A 21,128-nucleotide genomic window follows, 5' to 3' on the forward strand; every position below is an offset into this window, starting at 1 on the left:
TATTCTTCACCATAGGGTTATGCTGCCCTATACAAAATTAGGACTAGGCAGACATCACAAAAGCTTGGCTACGCCCTGTGGGCCCTCCTCAGCTGCCATAACCCCCCTCTCTGCTTAGAGATACTCAGTTTTGTAACAAGCAGTAACAGAAACATAAAAATCCCTTAGAGGGATGGGTGCTGTGTCTTAATAAAATCAGAGAAAAGGATTTTATGGTGAGTACAAAAATCCTATTTTCTCTTCCGTTCATTGACAGATACAGCTCCATATTCTTCACCATAGGGACGTCCCAAAGCAGTGCTGAACATGAGGGGTGGGAGACAACAAACCCAAGGCTAAACACAAGCCAATTCAGGTAATAGTAGCTCAACTAGAACAGAAGCCCAACCTGAAATACACCCTCAAGAGGGAAAAACAGACCCTCTAAATCACAGCCTTCAAAGACTTGTGTCCAAAGGAGGCAACCGCAGATGCCAAAACATCCATGTTGTAAAATTTCGAAAAAGTATGCACCGACGACCAAGTGGCCACCATGCACACTTGCACCACTTACGCCTGATGACAGAAGGCCCAAGAAGCGCTAAGTGCCCGAGTAAATGTGCCATCATAGGGAAAGGGAGGAACCGGACCTGTAAACTAATAAGCCTGGGTTGCCGTCTGTCTGGTCCATCTGGAAAAGGTAGATGAGAAAGCAGGAATCCCCTTCTGCAGCCCATCTGTAATCACAAAGAGTGAGTCTGACCCCGGAAAGGCACTCAGTGGCCAAATAGCTTAATCATAATCCAGAGTATAAAAGGCAAATACCCTGGCATGTAGGCATAAGACACACCCCCCTGACATGCCCCCCTTAAAGGAAAATGATTTTAAAAAAATGATGAGTCAAACGCACAAGTGTTTTTTTTTTTTTTTTTTACCAATACTATTCCTTTATACTGGCTTTTGAGATTTACAAATGCAACAATTTAGAAATTGGATGAAAGGTTTAGCACTGGGAAACATTTTTTAAAAGACAAAGTTCATTTTTTATATAACTATATAAATCAGACCAAAATGAGGGACAAATGAGGAGGAAAGAGGGACTTTGTTCCAAATCAGGGGCAGTCCCTCAAAATCAGGAACAGTCGGGAGGCTATGAGACTACCCCCACAGAGCCACTGGGGAAGGCAGATGCCCCATAGCACGCTGTCAGCTAAACCTGCCCCCCCCCCCATAAACTGTCCTACCATTAGGGGGGCGACCAAGTAGGCTGCAAAGCTGCGGCCTAAATTTTCGGCCACGCGGCCCGGTAGGCTGCAAAACCGTAGCCTAAATTTTCACCCGCCCGGCCATGTGAGCGCAATCCGCGGGGGGACCCGTGGCCAGCAAGGGAGCGGAAGGGATACAGATGTCCTGGGGTACATTGGCAGCATTAGTTGCTGATCCAGAATAGGTCCAGCCAGTAAGTCGCAAAACTGCGGCCTAAATTTTTGGCCTGCCCGACCGCGTGGGTACTCGGATCCACAGATACCAAGCCACCTGCCCTCGCCCCTCAGGCCCACCAGTTGTCCCAAGGGGAACTAAAAAGGCCACCCACGCCATAGAAAGCCCACCGAGAGCAGCAGGGGGACAGTACACCCGCAGACACCAAGACCAGGGGCACCCACAGCCTTGGCACCAGCCACTCCACTCCCCTCCCCTCCCCTACCCACCCACTATGAGCACAGGCAGACAAGCCAGCTTAATGCCACCCAAGGAGGGGGGGGAGAAGAACCCCCCAGAAGGACCAACCACCCCAGGGAGTACCCACGGCCACACCGAAACCAGGAAAAGAGATGAGGGGGCTCTTACTTACCGATCCAAAGAAGCATGCAGGTAACACTCCCAAGACAGAAACCACTGGAACTGCAATAGTCCAGCCCGTTGCTCCGCCTGGCAGTTGCTAGATCTCCACAGGAATAAAACAGGATACAAAAACAAACAGCAAAAAAAATAGACAAAAAAAAAGCCAGGACCTAGGGCCCGGCAGGGAGACTAGGTCCTACTCCTGAACTTGGCAAACAAAGTATCTCTAAGCAGAGAGGGAGGTTATGCCAGCTGAGGAGGGCCCACAGTTCGTAGCCAAGCTTTTGTGTTGTCTGCCTAGTCCTATTCCTGTAAAGGGCAGCATAACCCTATGGTAAAGAATATGGAGCTGTATGTCAATGAACGGAAGAGAAAAGTATTTAATCCTCCATCAATCAGCAAGATTTCGGACTCCCAGGGGTCTTCTATACAGGTAACGAGCTGAGATTACAAGCACTCTATTAAAGGGAGTGCTCCTAATCTCAGCTTGTTACCTGTATAAAAAACACCTGTCCACAGTAGCAATCAATCAATCAGATATCCCTCGGTCTGGGGCTCCATGCAAGATCTCCTCTTGTGGAGTATAAATGATCATAAGATTGGTGATGAATCAGCCCAGAACTACAAGAGATAATCTTGTCAATGATCTCAAAACAGCTGGGACCATAGTCCCCAACAAAACAATTGGTAACACACCATGCCATGAAGGACTGAAATCCTGCACCGCCTGCAAGGTCCCCCTGCTCAAGGAAGCACAGGTACAGGCCTGTCTGAAGTTTGCTAATGAACATCTGAAATATTCAGAGGACATCTATCTGGGTGAAAGTGTTGTGGTCAGATGAGACCAAAATTAAGCTCTTTGGCATCAACTTAACTCGTCGTATTTGGAGGAGGAATGCTGCCTATTATCCCCAAGAACACCATCCAACATGGAGGTGGAAACATTATGCATTGGGGGTGTTTTTCTGCTAAGGAGACAGGACAACTTCACTGCATCAAAGGCACGATGAACGGGGCCATGTACTGTTAAAACTTGGGTGGGAATCTCCTTCCCGCAGCCAGCACATTGAAAATGGGTCGTGGATGGGTATTCCAGCATGACAATGACCCAAAACACATGGCCAAGGCAACAAAGGAGTGGCCCTAGAATAAGCACATTAAGGTCCTAGAGTGGCCCAGCCAGTCTCCAGACCTTAATCCTATAGAAAAAATTGTGGAGGGAGCTGAAGGTTCGAGTTACCAAACGTCAGCCTCAAAACCTAAATGACTTGGAGAGGAACTGCAAAAAGAGGAGTGAGACAAAATCCCTTCTGAGATGTGTGCAAAGCTGGTGGCCAACTACAAGAAACATCTGAACTCTGATTGCCAACAAGAGTTTGCCACCAAGTACTAAGCCATGTTTTGCTAAGAGGTCAAATGCTTACTTCACTCATTGAAAAGCAAATCAGTTTACAATTTTTTTGAAATACGTTTTTCTATACATTTTTTTTTTTTTGTTTTCCTTTCTCTCACTGTTAAAATAAACATATCATTAAAATTAGACTAATTATTTCCCTGTCAGTGGGCAAACATACAAAACCAACAGGGGATCAAATTATTTTTTTCCCTCACTGTATATAAACTAACCCTGAATATCTATGGTACTATATAGCAGATATGTTTTATCAATATTTAGTTATAAAAATAATTTGTCGTGCTAAAATGTGAAAACATACAAAATATACAAACTTTACTATATCAACTAAATATTGATAATACACATTTGTAATAGAAAACGAGCTGGCAGGTGCAAAGTCAAGCTGATGGCAAAAATCAGTCAGATATACTGTGTAACAGAAATGATTTAAATAATTTGCCGCAACAAATGTGAAAATATGTAAAACATACAAACTGAATGCAATAGTAAAAGCCAAAAAAAATAAAAATCAAATAATTAAACCGGAGTTTCACCCAAAAGTGGAACTTCCGCTTCAAGGCCTCCTGGACCCCTGACATACCACATTTTCATGTCATTTTTTTGGTGGGGGGAGGCGGTACCTAGATTTGACAGGTACCTGCTCCCACTTCCTCCCTGCAATCTTCTAGGACAAGTAACAGGTTCCAGAAAATTGGCGTCCACTCAGGACACGCAGCATGACTCGCGCATGCACAGTGCCCACCCGGCTGTGAAGCCGCAAGCTGTCACAGCCGGGTGCCCAAACTAGCGATGACGGGGGGAGAAGAGGGAGAGGACCGAGGCTCCTGCCGCCCGCATTGCTGGATCATGGGGCAGGTGAGTGTTTATTAAAAGTCAGCAGCTACACTTTTTGTAGCTGCTGACTTAATATACACAAAAACGGGTGGAACTCAGCTTTATGGTCCACTTTGTGTAAGTACAATAAAAGTGACAGTCCCAATGCAGTCATATACCACTGTGTTATGGAAAATAACTTGTTGAAATATATCTCGTAGTTACCACATGAACCATCACTACCATAGGGAATGGACTCTTGTCAGAACGAGCAAGACCCTATTACATAGTCAAATCAGCCTTTAAATATCCTGTCATGAGGTGCTACAACCCGTGCAGCATAATTGAACTCCCGTGATGTCGACAACTTCCCAGATGTAGGTTACATACACATGGCAACCATATATATATATAATATATATATATATATATAAACAAATATAAAACTCAAACATTAAATCAAAATGGAAATACAAACATAGTGTCAACTCTTAAAAAGTACATGTGATTTATAAAACAATGCTGTATATATAGCATTCCCGAGCGATATTTTGAGTATCCCAAACGGTTCAAACAGGCATGACGACGTTGCGTGCATTAGCTCCTTCCAAAGCATTTCATCAGAGGACGTCATCGGGAGCAGTTTTATGTACTTTGGTTTTAATAAAAAGGTTTTTTTTTTTTACAGATTCACACTATGTGGGCATTTCCATTCTGATTTCATGGTGGAGTTTCACAAAATATATAGTTGTCATGCATATGTAACATACATCTGGGAAGTTGGAAACAACATGGCAGTTCACTAGTGAACAAGCACGCTGTGAGTCATGTTAAACATGTCTACCATCCATTTTGCTGTACCTTGCATTCTTGTTCAATAAAGCCTTTCATTGTGAGCCATCGCTTGGTGTGCGGCCATTTCTCTTGTACCCTGTTTGCGGTAGCGATCCAAGGTCCTGCACCCATGGCTGGCTGTGAAGTTCCCACTGCCTGAGCGGTGTACATCTCTTTCTCTGTGTCACAACATTATATCCGACTTTTTTTGGCAGCAGCTATACCTTGCACCTGCCAGCTCGTTTTCTATTACAAAGGTGTATTATTACTATTTAGGACCACAAATGTGCACTCAATCAGTTGTGGGGGTCTTAACTCCAGGATAAGCAAACATTGTCTAACTACAAGAGGCATGTGTGTTCATACCTAAATTTTGGTGTGCTTTGTATATTAATTCAGGATCTGTGCAGTAATCCAACATAAAATGTTTGCCTTTGAGCAGGAGTTTCCGGTTTTAAAACCAGTCACTTCTGCTCTCTCTCCCATTGTGCAGGGCGATTGGTCTTCTATCTACCCCCCCCCCCCCCCACACATTTTGGTTTCTCGCAGACCGTCTGCATGGTGCCTCCCACATACATGTTGCAACAACTATGTACAGCCCAGTGACAATGTCACTGCTACGTACAAGGGAATATATGTGTTCGCAAACTTATAGAGAACTATATTGAAGTTAAAGTTTTAATGCCCAAAGTTAAAGTGGTTGAAAAACCTCAGTCATGGAATTTGAGCAAAATACATATCTGTAGTGTTTACTAGTCTCTCTCTCTCTAAAGCTCTAAGTGTTGTTTCTCTCTGGTGCTTGATTCCTTTATCAGCAGGAGTCACTTCTGAGATGTTTTCCCGACATATTAGATGAATTTGTGTAGGGAGGGAGAAGATATCAGAACAGAGCTCGTCTATTCACAACACAATTCTTCTGCTGTGTAAAGAGGGATGTGTTCCTTTCCTTCAATAAGCTCTCACACACTATAACTACAGTACTGCTGTACAGATGAAGTAGGATTTTTAACACGATCTGCACTTTTGAAAGGGTGTAGAGAAGCCAATACTGCAGATAAGATAGGAGTAAAACTTATGTAGGGTTTGTTTTATCTCTGTATCATCTGAAGCTATTCACTTGATATATGAGAAGGTTTACAACCACTTTAACCTTTAAAGTGCCAAATTGTTCAGTACAGCGAAATTGAAAAATATAAACTAGTTCCTCAACAAATAAAAGCAAAGTCGTCTCAGGACAAAGCTTACCAATAAACCACGTCTATACAAGAGGTTGGATACAACTGCACATTATTTATAAAACCTAAACTCTTCTAATCTCATGCATCTATAGTAAATGGTTTGTGCCATCTGCTGTAATGTTAAAAGCTTGGACAACAGAGAAAAGTAGCTACTAATATTGAGTCATATAAATGAACCAGGTCACTGATAACATGAGGTCTTCTTTACTGCTGGCCATACCCTTATTTGCAATGTCTATGGCCTGCCAAAGTTTTGTGTAAATGCTCGTATTTTCACTTGGAAAAAAAACAGGTTATTTATCTCAGCAGTAAGTGATAACAACCTCCCCATTGTGCCTAAAGCTCGTTAAACATGGTTAGATTTTAATTTGACTGCTCAAAGAAAATAATCCATCAGAACATTCACACCATCAAGACAACTAGTTTTGTTTGAAAGCCTTTACATTTTATATTCAGACTAGCCATTTGAACGGAATCCTGAATGTATTATTCAATTTTCACTCCAAAGGTTTCCCCAGAATAAAAAACATTAAATTTAGAAAAAAATTTCCATTCTGCGCCTTAAAATTTTCTCATCATTATGGTTAAAAATAGTCATTGGTTTAGCCCCACTAGCCATGAGAAACACCCTGAAACACGCTTTGCATTTTTAACCATTTGACCTCCACATTCCATTTAGAAACAGTGGGGACTTCCAAGTGGATAAAGAGAGCTCACTGCAGCCATGAGCTTGGTATTGTTTTTTCTCAGCCTGCACCCAATATAATGAAGGGATGCCAACCACCCCTCCTACAACTTCCAGGATGGTTCCCAGGGTCTCCTATTCCTCTGAGGAGCCCAGGACTGTGGTAACTACCCTCAAAGTTTAAAAATTAAAAGCACCCCCTTTGCCCCACGCAAAAAAATTTGAAAGACTTGCACGTGTATGTAAACCGCAATTATACCACACGATTGCTGAAAGGTCAGAGTGAGAGGAATGACTCTAGAGCTGTAATTTATGGTTAAATCTAAACTGATAACCTGTCAGGGCCTTTAAAGAAACTCCTACAGTGGATATGCAAAGTCTAGACACCCCTGTTAAAATGTCAGGTTTCTGTGAAGTAAAGAAAATGACACAGATAAATCATTTCAGAACGGTTTTGATCTTTAATGTGACCTATAAACTGTGAAACTCAGTTGAACCAACAAGCTGAAATCATTTAGGTGGAAGGAACTAAAAATAATAAAATAATATGGTTGCATAACTGTGCGCAATCTTAAACTAATACTTTGTTGAAGAACCTTTTGATTTTTTTACAGCACTCAGTCTTTTTGGGTATGAGTCTATCAGCATGGCACATCTTGACTTGGCAATATTTGCCCACTCTTCTTTGCAAAAACTCCAAATCTATCAGAATGCGAGGGCATCTCCTGCGCACAGCCCTCTTCAGATCACCCCACAGATTTTCAATCAGATTCGGGTCTTGGCTCTGGCTGGGCCATTCCAAAACTTTAATATTCTTCTAGTGAAGCCATTCCTTTGCTAATTTAGATTTTTGCTTTGGGTCATTGTCATGCTGAAAGATGAAGTCCTCTTCATGTTCAGCTTTCTAGCAGAAGCCTGGAAGTTTTGTGCAAATATTGACTGGTATTTGGAACTGTTCATAATACTCTCTACCTTGACTAAGGCCCCTGTTCCAGCTGAAGATAAAAAGCCCCAAAGCAGGATGCTGCCACCACCATGCTTTACTGTGGGTATGGTGTTATGTTGGTGATGTGCAGTGTTTTTGCTCCAAACATATCTTTTGAAATTATGGCCAAAAAGTTCAACCTTGGTTTCATCAGACCATAAAACATTTTCCTAAATGCTTTTGGAGAATTCAGATGTATTTTTGAAAAATTAGGCAGCACTTGGATATATTTGTTTGTAAGAAAAGGCAAGGCAAGAAAAGGCATGCAAGGAGGGAGCAGCCTTCCGTACTTGCCAGATATTCCTACAGAACCTTTATTCCTACAGAACCTTTAATGTTGCTGTAGGCATCTTGGCAGCCTCCATAACCAGTCTTTTTTTTTGTTTTTTCAATTTTGAAAGGAACGTCCAGTTTTTGGTAATGTCCCCGTTTCATATTTTTTCCACTTGAGGACTTTATTACATGGTATATCTAATGCCTTGGAAATGCTTTTGTACCCTTCTCCTGATGGATACCTTTTAACAAAGAGATCCTTCTGATGCTTTGGAAGCTCTCTGCGGACCATAGCTTTTGCTGTAGCATGCGACTAAGGAAATGTCAGGAAAGACCCACTAGAACAGCTGAACTTTATTTAGGGCTAATCAGAGGCACTTTAAAATGATGGCAGATGTGTACTGACCCCTATTTACCATGAGTTTGAATGTGACTGCTTAATTCTGAATACAGCTACATCCCCAGTTATTAGAGGGTGTTCACAATTATGCAACGCTTAAAATATGCTCACATTATTTTATTTTTACTCCCCCCCCTAAAATATTTCAGTTTCTTGTTCAACTGAGTTGTACAGTTTATAGATCACATTAAAGGTGGAAAAAGTTCTGAGATTATTTGTCTCATTTTGTTTTCACAAAAAACGGACATTTTACCGGGGTGTGTAGACTTTTTTTTATATCCTTTGTATGGACAATATGGGGCACTGCAGTTTTTAGCCATTTCAAGGATATGCGCAACTTTAAGGGTCAACATGTTCATATTCTATTTACTCTACACAACCCCATTTTTTATATTTTACCAACATATTTATTATTACATTGTTTCAATGCACTAAATTATGCAATAAAATATGCATTTAACCATTGCACGAACATCAAGTGCCATAAACAATTGCATCTACTGCCATTTTATTTTCCGGAGGGGGGGATTGAGTATCTTTCTAGCAAAAAAGGGTAATTTTGACCTATCAGTAAAATTCCTATTTTGGAATACAGCACAGGACACAGACCTGTAGTCATAGCTACAGGTCACCTGTAGGCTACCGTCAGGTGATCGGACACTAGCAAAGAACTTTGGTAGGGCTACCTCCAGGATATCTTCAGGTGATTGAACACTGTTAAATGATTTTGGTGAGATCACCCCTAGTGTATGCTCATTAAAGTCCACCAACTACATGACACTCTAGATTTTTGGCAAGCCATAACAACTAGCAACAGATACCAGTGGGTTGGGTGGTCTGTGTCCTGTACTATACTCCAAGATAAGGAATTTACATGCAAGTCAAAACTTTCCTTACGTAGCCCAAAACAATGAAAATATTACAGATTGAATGCCCCTCAAAACCTGTGTCAGTTGGATCAGCATGTAATAAGACTGGTGCAAGCCAGACAGAATTGGCTTGCCAGGCTCCAGCAAACTTCAACAAACTGGAGCATAAATGTAATGAGATGGGTTAAAGATGGCTTCAGCTTTTCACCAGTATAGAATTCCTCAGATGCGTTTCGCCCTTTTTTGGGCTTAACCATTGAGAAACTAGGATTTTAAAGCTATGACATGCAAGGAGAGCAGGTTATGCTAGGGAATATTCTAGAAAGTTCAAAGCTAAACTGCATGTGAAATAAAAGTAATTTATGGAAAGGAAAAACACTACAAGTAAGCTATTGTATATTAGATTTTTTTTTGCATTTACCTGCAATTTATGTTGTCTAACACTAAAGACTTACCATCTTCATCTGTTTGGATAATGGTCTCTTCACTTTCTTTCCTTCCCTCTGGATTGGTTAAAATCATTTTCAAGCTAACATTTGTGTGAGGTGGGAGATGATCCACTACATGCTGGGGAGCTTTGGGGTCCATATCAAGACAGTCAGCCTTGTTCACGCCATGGCCCTGGTAGTAGTGATAGCAAATGGTAACATTGAAGGTATGGCAGCGAGTGATATTGTAGCCCAGAGACTCCCAATCGACAGCAATACGCCTAGACTGTATCTCAGCAATCTTCAGAGTTTTCGGTGTCCTCATAGGTTCTGGATAAAAAGAAGAGTGTATAAAATGTAAGCAATATACCAGAAAAAGAGAGAGGACCAGTTCATTTCACATCTATCTTTTTATGCCATCAAAACAATGTTCTAAATTTTATGAATCATTTCAATAGTATGACATTGTCTGCACTTTTCTTCTACTTGTCCATCAACATTCAACAGCCACAAAGCAATGCCGACTATTCTTTTCCAAAATAAATAAATCTGAAACATATACAGCTTCTGTATACATCCCATTTTCTGTATATAAAAAAGTTACTTATTATGAATAGAGTATAAGTTGAAGAAGAGTCGGCTTTTGTTGCCATCAGCATTGTCAGTGCAATAAATACAGTGTGGATAAAAGGCTCTTGTGTAAAGGATAGCAAACCTTTTAGGCAACATATCAAAAAGGACATTGATGGCAAAGTATAAATTATGTCACTCACCAGTCTTTACCTAGAATTAAAGTTTTCAAATCGGCAGGTCTTTTAGAGCCAGGTACTATTCTCTATATGCTATATCTTGATAAACAATAGGTATTAAATTTGATCTAAAACTTAAGGACCCATCACACCTCTCTGTTTTGGTGTGTTGACTTAAGGCAACCCATGATTGGACTACCAACACACCAAAGTGGACTGGAATACCAACACACCAAAGCGGACTGGAAAATGCACTCATTTTTCCAATGAAGTCCATCACACCACTGTGGTTAATTACTAAAGACAAAGACTGTGCACTTTGCAAGTGCAGTTGCACTCTTTTTTTTTTTTTTCGTAAATGTAAATGTAGTGAAGCTTCATTTTGTAAAGAATGCTCAATCAGGTGCAAGGAAAATAAAAAGATTTTTTTTTTTTCCTGCATGTGATTGGATGATGGAAATCAGCAGAAATTACCACATTTACTAAGCTCTGTGGAAAATGAGTGCAACTGCACTTGCCAAGTGCACCATCTATTTGCCTTTAGTAGATCAACCCTTGTGTGTTGCAGGTCAACAAAGGGTCATTGATGGACCAAATTCACCTAAAGTCTGTTATAGCAAGATAATGGTGTGAATGGGGTCTAACTGGATGACCCTTTGTTTGCAAAAAAACTGTGCATCATAAATTACTGGCATTTTTTAATGCCCTTTGTGCATCTCAGTGCTACTGATCTCTTGCAGCCTCTTTATGTCTACAATCATGCAGTTCAGAAAAAGGCTGCATGGCACTACCAGGATGGGTTTCCTGATGGGACAGCAGTGGATCAGGTATAATGTGCACTGAAACAGCCACCTGCAGTCAGTATCATTAGCCCATAGGTCACCAGAGGGTGACTATGCAAGAGCACAAATAGGAGACCAGGAACAAGCATTGTCACACTGTAAAAGGAAGTGCCTCAACAAAGGCCTTCATGGAAGGATCACAAGGTATTTTAATGAAAGCTCCAGATTTAAAAAATTAAAAGGTTACTCATGAACTTAAATAATCATGTTAAAGCTTATATAAGGTTTCAACGTTTTGATTCACATGGACTTTTTGTCCTAAATTTCTAACAGATCAAATTACCTAGTATAAAGAAAATGACAAACATAGAAAGGATAAGTGGTGGAGAGAATTAGAAGACCGAAGAAAAAAAGAGAAAGAGAAGGCAGCGCTTCTTGCAGGTGAAGAACAATCATTCACAGCTGCAGCCCTGACAAGATGCCCCCTAAAGGTAGAACACCATAGCTGTTTTGTTTCATCCCCTGCCGCTCTGAGATCTTCCCTGTGGGTTTTTAATCAATGTTTAAGACTCAAAGACATTAAAGAGGAAATGTTAATTAATAGCATGATCCATTTTAATAGTGCTTGGAGCAGATGCATAGGGATACAATGAGAAGACCAGGCAGCTGTCGCTTTTAATTCTTTTTTTTTCCATCTTGGGAAGTAAATTAGCCAATATATCATACTAGGAGAGCATCAATATCCCCTGGATTGTGATGAATCCACTTGCATTTTGATGCAATCTGCTAAATGATCTAATTGCTCAGTTAAAACAGCAGTCTAAGAGATGACGCACATTTTAATTGCCATTTACTGTTGTTCATAGTCAGTATTACTGCTGGATAAAGAAAGCTTATATGTAAACGTTCACATTCAGGTGTGTACAGGATTAAATGACAACAACAAATACTAACACCGGATAAGTAATACACATGTATATTTTCAAAAATGAAACAAATTAAAAATGTATTTCTCATGCCCTCTCACTACATTAGCATTTTCTTCTGGTGCAGAGATCTTGGCTCAGGACAGCATGCTATCAATACAGGATGAGATGAGCATGTAGAAGGATAGGGGTTAATCAGTGTTAGATCTTAGTTTAGTGATGAGGTTAGTGTTAGGCTTGGGGGTTCCGTGCATGGTGGGGGATTACGTGTTGAGTGAGTTAACCACTTCAATACCGGGCCATTTCTGGCACTCCGCTCCTACATGTAAAAATCATTTTTTTTCTCGAAAATTACTCCAAACCCCCAAACATTATATATATATATATTTTTTTAGCAGAGACCCTAGGGAATAAAATAGCGGTCATTGCAACTTATGTCACGCGGTATTTGCGCATACATTTTTTCAAACGCAATTTTTTGGGGAAAAAAAAACAGTTTTATGAATTAAAAGAAAACCCTAAAGTTTGCCCAATTTTTTTGTATAACTTGAAAAATGATGTTACACAGAGTAAATAGATCCCTAACAGGTCACGCTTTAAAATTGCGCACACTCGTGGATGACGCCAAATTTTGGTACTTAAAAATCTCCATAGGCAACGCTTTACATTTTTTTTACAGGATACCAGTTTAGAGTTACAGAGGAGGTCTTGGGCTAGAGTTGTTGCTCTCAGCTGGCGTGGCGATACCTCTCATATATCGATTGAACGCCGTTTACATATGTGGCTGCGACGTACGTATGCGTTCATTTCTGCGTGCGAGCACCCAGGGATGGGGGCACTTATACTTTTTTCATAGTTTACTTTATTTTTTTATTTTTACACTTTCCTTTTTTTTCCTATTACAAGGAATGTAACCATCACTTGTAATAGGAATAGTGAATGACAGGTCCTCTTTATGGGGAGATCTGGGGTCAATAAGACCTCACATCTCTCCTACAGGCTACAAAGCCTGAAATAAAAAAAATTAAAAAAAAATGATCTAGTCTACAGAGCCGAGATCTTGGCAGTATTGAAAACTTCCAGGCCGGGCATGACATCACGTCGCGCCCGGGCCACCAAGAGTCAAAGAGACTGCTGGGGACAAGCTGGTCCTCGGCAGACTCTATGGTGTACTTCCGCTGGCGGATTCTTTCTCAGATTCGCTTCGCCGATTGCACGGGCGAGCCGGTAGAAGCACCAGAAGGCGGGGGGGGAGTCCCCTCTTGACACCAGTAAGAACGATCAAGCGGCTTAACAGCTGCTATGATTGTTCTTATGGTGCAGGGAATCACTGGCGGAAAAAAACTATATCTGAATGATAGCTGCAGGCATCATTCAGATATCCTCACTTAAAGCCCAGGACATCATATGACATCCAGCGGTAAGGCGGTGGTTAAGGATTGAAGGTGTAGTGGTGGAGAAAGGAGTTTTAAGAACTTATTTGGGTATTAGGTTAGGTGTTCATGTAGAAAGCAATTAAAGTGACTATGAAGGTTAAATAATTCTTTTTACCTTAATGTTATCTCCGAATTAGGTAAAAAAAAAAAAAAAAAAAAACTTCTATTTTCTGCTCCACCTCAAAAAAAAAAAAAAAACATACCCAAGCCCGTTCTTGATCCGGCGCTGCTCTCTCTCTCTCCCTCCTCACTGGACTCCGTGAGAGCAGCGGGAACCCATTGGCTCCTGTTGCGGTCAATCAAATCCAGTGATGAGGGAGCAGGAGTTGAGCCACACCAGACACACACAGCGTGGCTTAGAATCAAGTCCGCATGTGTGCCACCAGAGGAAAGAAGGAATCAGCTTCCAATGGTGGCAAACGAAGAAACAGAGGAGCACAAAGGCTCAGTGGAGGACCCCTGAAAAGGAGGATCGGGGCTGCTCTGTGAAAAACTTTTGCACAGAGCAGGTAAGCATGAGATGTTTATTTAAAAAAAAAAAAAAAAAAATTACTTTACAATCACTTTAAGCCCCTATTCCCACTTGGAGCATTTCTCAGCTTGTTTTCCTACACCTGACTATATAGAAACCCATTCTTTCCAATTGTCCCTTTTCACACTTCTACGCTCATGTCTCCCTATGCTCTCCTTGAGTGTATTTGAGCATTGTTGATCACACAGGGTTCAGCAGCGCCTGTATAGCACCCTGTGCCTAACTCATTTACAGCACAAACCAAGGTGAGCACAGAACACAGGATCCAGATTGTGAGTTTTCCAAGATGTATAGCAATGGTAACCCATCCAGATACTGCTAGAGAGCCCTAAGGGGATAAACAATCAGATTTGATAGAAGCATCAAGTAAATGAGGTGAAAAATAGAAAAAATCTCCAACAGGAGAGAGGGTCCATTGCCCAAGCACACTCCGCCTTACACAGGGATTGGGCTTACATGGGGGCAGTTCCCAGCAAAGCTTTTGCCAGTGTCAATCACTGGACAATAGTGGCATTAAAAACCCATGGTTTACCAATCAATTTCTACTCCATGTACTGTACAATTAAGATATAGACTTTTGCTGCAGAAAGTCAATTTCTGCATACCACTAGACACCCCTCTTCATGTGTCAGCATTCAGCTCTGGCAATTAGTAATCAGAGACAGAGCAATGCATTCTGTAAGTGCAAAAAACATGCTGTGTGTTCCCTTCATACCTTACTAGAACTTTAAAAACAAGCAGCAAATAAACCAGCAAGCAATAGCTTTACTTTTGTGCACCTAGTGCAGAGGTTTAATAACCTTAAAAAGAAAACTACTTTATTTAAAAAATATAAAATGTATCTTCTGATGTACAAATTACTTGGTAAATTCTCTTTACATTAAAGGGTGAGATCACCTTTGAATAAATAAATAAATGCACATATTTGCTTTTGCAGGTAAAAAAATATGTATTTCATTATTTTTTTTTCAGGAGTCTGCAGAGTATTGCACCCGCGACACTGCCTAAAGCTCCCTTTTACTTTACTTTTTACTGTAACAGCCTGTTTTTTTCTACATTGTTTGCATGTCATGTGTAGTGTGTGTTGGTTGTGACTGACAGCTGCTAATAATTAGAGACTGTTAGTATTATTTTGAATCCACTGTAAGAACAATGTGTAAGAGCCCATTCACATTGAGGCGACACTACTTCGGGGGGGGGGGGCGAACTGTGAAGTCGCGTGCACCGCTGTGCACTGCGACTTCGGCGTGACTTTCAGAGAATTCACATAATGGAAGTCTATGCAAGTCGCTCCGAGGTCGCCCTAAAGTAGTACAGGACCCTTTTTCTAAGTCGGAGCAACTTGTGTCGCTCCTATTAGAACGGGTCCTGTACTACTCAATGGACCGCGACATACCGCAACTTGTCAAGTTGCGCTAATGTGAATGGGCTCTAAAGGGGAATGTAAAGACAAGAACAGACAAGTGTTTAACTCCGGTCCTCAGGGCATTCGAACAAGCCAGGTTTGCAAGAAAATTGAAATTCATCACAGGTGATATAATTTGCTGCTCAGTGATTGCAGTATTCTAGTCTGCATCTCCCCAAGGTAAGGCCCCTTTCACACAGGCGATCCAATCCGCCTGTCAGTTTTTCAGGCGGACTTGATCAGAAGCTCCATGCATCCCTATGGGGCAGCGGATGTCAGCGGAGACATCTCCACTGACACCCGCTGCTATCCGATTCTGATCCTGTCCGTGAAATCCAGACGGATGGAAACCCTATTTTCCATCCATCTGGCGGATCGGATGGGATTGGATGAGAACGGACAGGCGGTTCGTTCTCATCCGATCTCCACATAGAGGACAGCGGGGATCTGACAGCTTCGTCTTCGCACACAGAGCGAAGATGGAGCTGTCATCCGCCTGCTCAGTGGATATCGGCGGATCGATCCCCCGCTGAGCAGAGAACGGACCTTGTCGGGCGGTGCGCCCTGTGAAAGGACCCTGATACTTAAAATCTGGCTTGTTATTGTGCCCTGAGGACCGGAGTTGAGAAATACTGTAATAGACCAAATATTTTGTGTAGCCTTTTTTATCTCATGGGCCACATCTGAGGCCACCAATGTATTAGGTGAACCTTGCAGTTTAATGCATGGTTAGCTTAATGCAACATTTCACTTCAAACTAGAAGGAATATTTATAAATCATTAAATGTGATATTCATTACAAATGTAGCTTCCAGGTGTATGCAATAATTTCAATATAAATACTTCCCTTAAAAAAGTTGTGCATTTAAAGTATTTTATGCATTCGATTAGTTCTGTGTAAAAGTCTTTCTTGCGAAGACTCCCAAAAGACCCAAGACTGCTGCTGGGTGAGATATCAGCAACCACAGCAAACTCAAAGCAGTCACTCAATGACACACTAGAAAATATTCCCCTTTGCTTCCCCTCTCTGGGAGCTACAAAAAAAGGTTACCAAGGGAGGTAAATGGTGGACAAGTTGGGTCAACACAGACAGAAATTAGACACTACCATAAGAAGGGAGAGCTATGACAAGCATGGGGGGGGGGGGGGGGGGGGAGAGGCTAAGGAAATAACTCTCGTAGAATAGTCATTATTTAGTAAGTTTAATGGCATGTTGCAAGAGGATATAACATTTATGGAAAAGAAAAAAACAGAGTAACCATTCAAAATACATGATTTTTTTTTTGCATTTTTTAAATTGGTGACTTTATTACAGTCATTGATTCACCTGCAGTGATTGTTTGGCAAATATCCATACCATATAAACATGGCCCTAAAGTGTGCAGTATAAGATTGCCAAGGCAGAAGAATAAAAGTGCAGCTAAAGAGTTAAACGCATTAGTATCTTGATCTCAGTTAACCAAATTTAACAGAATTTAATGGAATATGCATGCATATCATCTTCTAACTTTGTGACACTTTTTTCCCCTCTGTCTATTTTTGCCACTAAAGCTCAATTAGCTGATGCAATGGGTGTCCAGTCAGCTGGAAAACACCAGTAGAACAAGACATACTCCCAAGGCTGCCATCAATCTCTTTTTCTCCCTAGTGGCATTATCACTGAGGCAAGAATAATTTTCCCAATCTAGCATAATTAAATTATTACACAACAGAAATCAACGGCCATGACTATGGGTATCAGACTTTAAAATGGCACAGAGCCAGGCCACTTCCATGTCATGCATGACTTTCTATTTACATAAAGAGAGAAAATGTGATAAAAATATACCTTGAAAATTGCAGATAAAAAAAAAAAAAAAAAGTCTGTGTACTGTAAAAAAAAAAGTGTGTACTGCAAAATATCCATATTATCACAATCAATATAACACTGATTTTCCAGGAGGGTAATCTGTAAATATACTGAACAAAATTATAAAAACACAACGCTTTTTTTTGCCCCATTTTTCATGAGCTAATCTCAAAGATCTAAGAAGACCGAGATTCATCCGTAAAGAGAACACCTCTCCAAAGTGCCAGATGCCATTGAATGTGAGTATTTGCCCACTCAAGTTGGTTATGAGGACGACCTGCAGACAGAACGAGCCCCCGATGAGGATGACCAGTATGTAGGATAAGCTTCCCTGAGACGGTTTCTGACAGTTTGCGCAGAAATCATTTGTGCAGAAATCATTTGATTATGCAAACCGATTGTTGCAGCAGCTGTCCAGGTGGCTGGTTTTAGACAATCTTAGAAGTTTCGATCTTGGATGGGGAGGTCCTGGGCTGGTGAGGTTACACGTGGTCTGCGGTTGTGAGGCTGGTTGTACTGCCAAATTCTCTGAAACGTCTTTGGAGACGGCTTATGGTAGAGAAACGAACATTCAATTCACGGGCAACAGCTCTGCTGGACATTCCTGCAGTCACTTCCGCCATTTGGAATGCAGGTGGAACAATTGGCATCCCTGTTCACTGAATCAAGCTGTAATCTCCTTGCAAGCATTGTAAGTGTTTTTAATTATGTTTTATTCAATAAATACTACATACTTCACTTCTTTTATTGCCCCCGATAATACTATGGATGCCCGGATGGAGTTTTTTCTCACCATTGGTTGAGGAGGCCCTCTCACCCAAATTAAACTATATATATAATTTTTTTTTTACCTCTGGTAAGTAGGCAATTTTGTTATTGGTGGTGGACAAGAAGTTTATCCCAGCACACCTTTTTGTGAAGAAGTTTGAATGAATGAGCTAAGACTACTTTGGCACATTTAATCACGTTGGTGGTTGGTGATTAAGGACTACTTCTTTGACAAACAGGATTTACTCAATTTTCTCCAATTACAGTAATATATATATATATATATATATATATATATATATATATATAGTCTAAGATACTGTTCTGTTTTTAAGCACTATTTGCACAGTTCACTTAAGTTCACATATGAATTTGGTTATTGTAGCCAGAACACTATTTGCCCATGTTAGGGGATGCTTTACTGGCACATATGCACAGATTGCACTTTATAATTTATATATACATTTTTTGATACAATTAAGCGTGGTTAAGGGTCCTTTCACACGGCCGCTCCGTGTGTCCGTAAATCATCCCATCTGTTTGCGGATGATTTGCGGACATAATGTAAGTGAATGGCATTGCGGATGTCAGCGGAATACCATCCGCTGACATCCGATTTTCCTCCTTTCAGTTCTGTTCCGTTTTTTCGAATGGAACAGAACCCTATTTTTTCATCCGTGTAAAAAACGGAAAGGAAGGAAAATCGGATGTCAGCGGTGTCATCCGCAATGCCATATACTTACAATATGTCCGCATATCATCCGCAAACGGATGGGATGATATGCGGGCACACGGAGCGGATGACACAAATGTCATCCGCTCCGTGAAAAAAAAAAAAAAGTCCCGCAGCGGACTTAAGCAGCGGAGCGGCCGTGTGAAAGGACCCTTAAAGAATCGACCAATGCAATCGTTGACCGGTTCTTTTTGAAATTCATTGATCTAGACCCTGTGGTCTTACAACCAGCAGCTTTACACATATGTTTTCATGCAGTGTTATTTATTTAAATTCTTTAAATAGGTTGTGTAGGTAGTGGATATAGAACTAAATTTATATTTCACAATTTTGATTTCTTTTATTGTAGCCAGCCTAATGCCCCGTAGACACGTTCCGATAATCGTACAACAAAACTCGCTTTCGACCTGATCGCACGATAATCTGATCGTTAGTACACAGCTTTCGACAGCTGATCATGACAGTTCATCCAACAAAATCCGAAGGGACAAACAGGAAAACTTCGGTCATACGACAGCCTCGCGAACGACAATCGTTTCAACAGTACAGTATGCGTCCGCTAAAAATTAATCGACAAAGAACGTGCATGCTCAGAAACCCTAAAATAGCATGGAAAAAGCCTGGCTGCCATTGTTTTTGTTTTGCACCATTTGATACGTAGCTAAGCAACCAGGAAGCTTTTCCAGAATCATACGACAAAAATCATACGTTTAGTACGCATTGTTGAATTCGATGTTAGTATCATGCAACAAAATGCGAACGATAAGTCGCCTGATTATCTGAACGTGTGTACGAGGCATAAGGCACACCTGTGCAATAATCATGCTGTCTAATCAGCATCTTGATATGCCACACCTGTGAGGTGGATGGATTATCCTGGCAAAGCAGAAGTGCTCACTAACACAGATTTAGAAAAATTTATGAACAATATTTGAGAGAAATAGGTCTTTTCTGTACATAGAAAAAGTCTTAGATCTTTGAGTTCAGCTCATGAAAAATGGGGGCAAAGACAAAAGTGTTGCATTTATAAATTTTTTTCAGTGTAATTCAGAATGTGTGATTCACAAAGAAGTGGCATATCATTTCTTCATGGAACGATTATGGCCCACATTACAAATTCTTGGTATTGGAACACATCCCTCTCACCTCCAACCCAGGTTTATTTCACTTGTCCTAAATTGTCAAACATATCGGAAGTATTTCAGGTGAATTCAGTAGCATCCCTGACAATGATGTCCATTATGACTAAACCATACATTAGGTAGTAATCTTCATCTTGATCTTCATTAAATAGGTTTTTGACTTTCAAAGAAAAAAGTAAGGTATCTCACCCCCAAAATGTCAGCTTTGTGCCAGTTTATAAATAATACATAAGCAAACTGGAACATCTGAAATGTGCCTAAGATATACAAGAGACACTCACTTCTAAACTTATAACTGGCACAAAATGGTTGAACGGTTAATCGCAAATCACCCAATGAAAGTTTTTTTTTTTTGGTTTCCCCAGCTACTGCACTCACTATAACCATTAAAACTAGAACACATATCAGGAGCCAGCAATAAACATGTTGATTTCATTTAAGACTTATTTCAGAGCATAAGTTTACAAAATTAGATATGACATAATACAAGGAATGTGCTACACACCTAGCAAATGAAAGGGCTCATTGTGGCACACAGCCTTGCTTAAGAAGGTCATAATGTTGACATATTGCTGCAAAGATGAGCTACACAATCCAAATTATTAACATTCAAATATGCAATTTCTGATTTGTATTGGATAAAAACAATTGGCAAAAACAAGCAGTGTCTATAGCTTCTGTAGCAAGACTTTACCATTAGTAAGCTTTTTGTATTTGACTGACATTAAAGACAATACCTCACTTGTCATGTGTGACACAACTGATATTTACCTACATGTGCCCAATGCTGCGCTTATACGAGGTGTGTGCGAGGGTGACATAAGCCTTTTAAAAATAACTAGCCCCCCATGTGATAGCATTGGCAGGTGACAGATACTCTTTATGGAGACCTCTCTCCTGCCCTCCAATGCAGCTCTTCAAACCCAAATCATGTTTGAATAGCTGCATCCTTTGCTACACTAGCCAAGGAATGACAGCTTTGTCCCTAGAAGTGACATAATAGACTCCGTTTTGTCATTATATACAGGAAGGATCAGGGAATG

The 21,128-nt window shown here is 40.8% G+C and overlaps 1 protein-coding gene across 15 annotated transcripts in view; it reads right to left on the reverse strand.

Annotated features, from left to right (window-relative positions):
* The window catches only part of PTPRK (protein tyrosine phosphatase receptor type K), a 658,422-nt gene that overhangs the window by 229,974 nt on the left and 407,320 nt on the right, over positions 1–21,128 (reverse strand). For all 15 annotated transcript variants that reach the window (XM_082251915.1, XM_082251914.1, XM_082251916.1 and 12 more), the window contains exon 8: positions 9,791–10,093. In XM_082251915.1, coding sequence (XP_082108041.1) covers positions 9,791–10,093 — 303 coding nt within the window. The remainder of the gene's footprint in view (positions 1–9,790; positions 10,094–21,128) is intronic.

This window comes from Pelophylax lessonae (assembly GCF_965119305.1).
Source record: "Pelophylax lessonae genome assembly, chromosome: 3".
Lineage (NCBI taxonomy): Eukaryota > Metazoa > Chordata > Amphibia > Anura > Ranidae > Pelophylax > Pelophylax lessonae.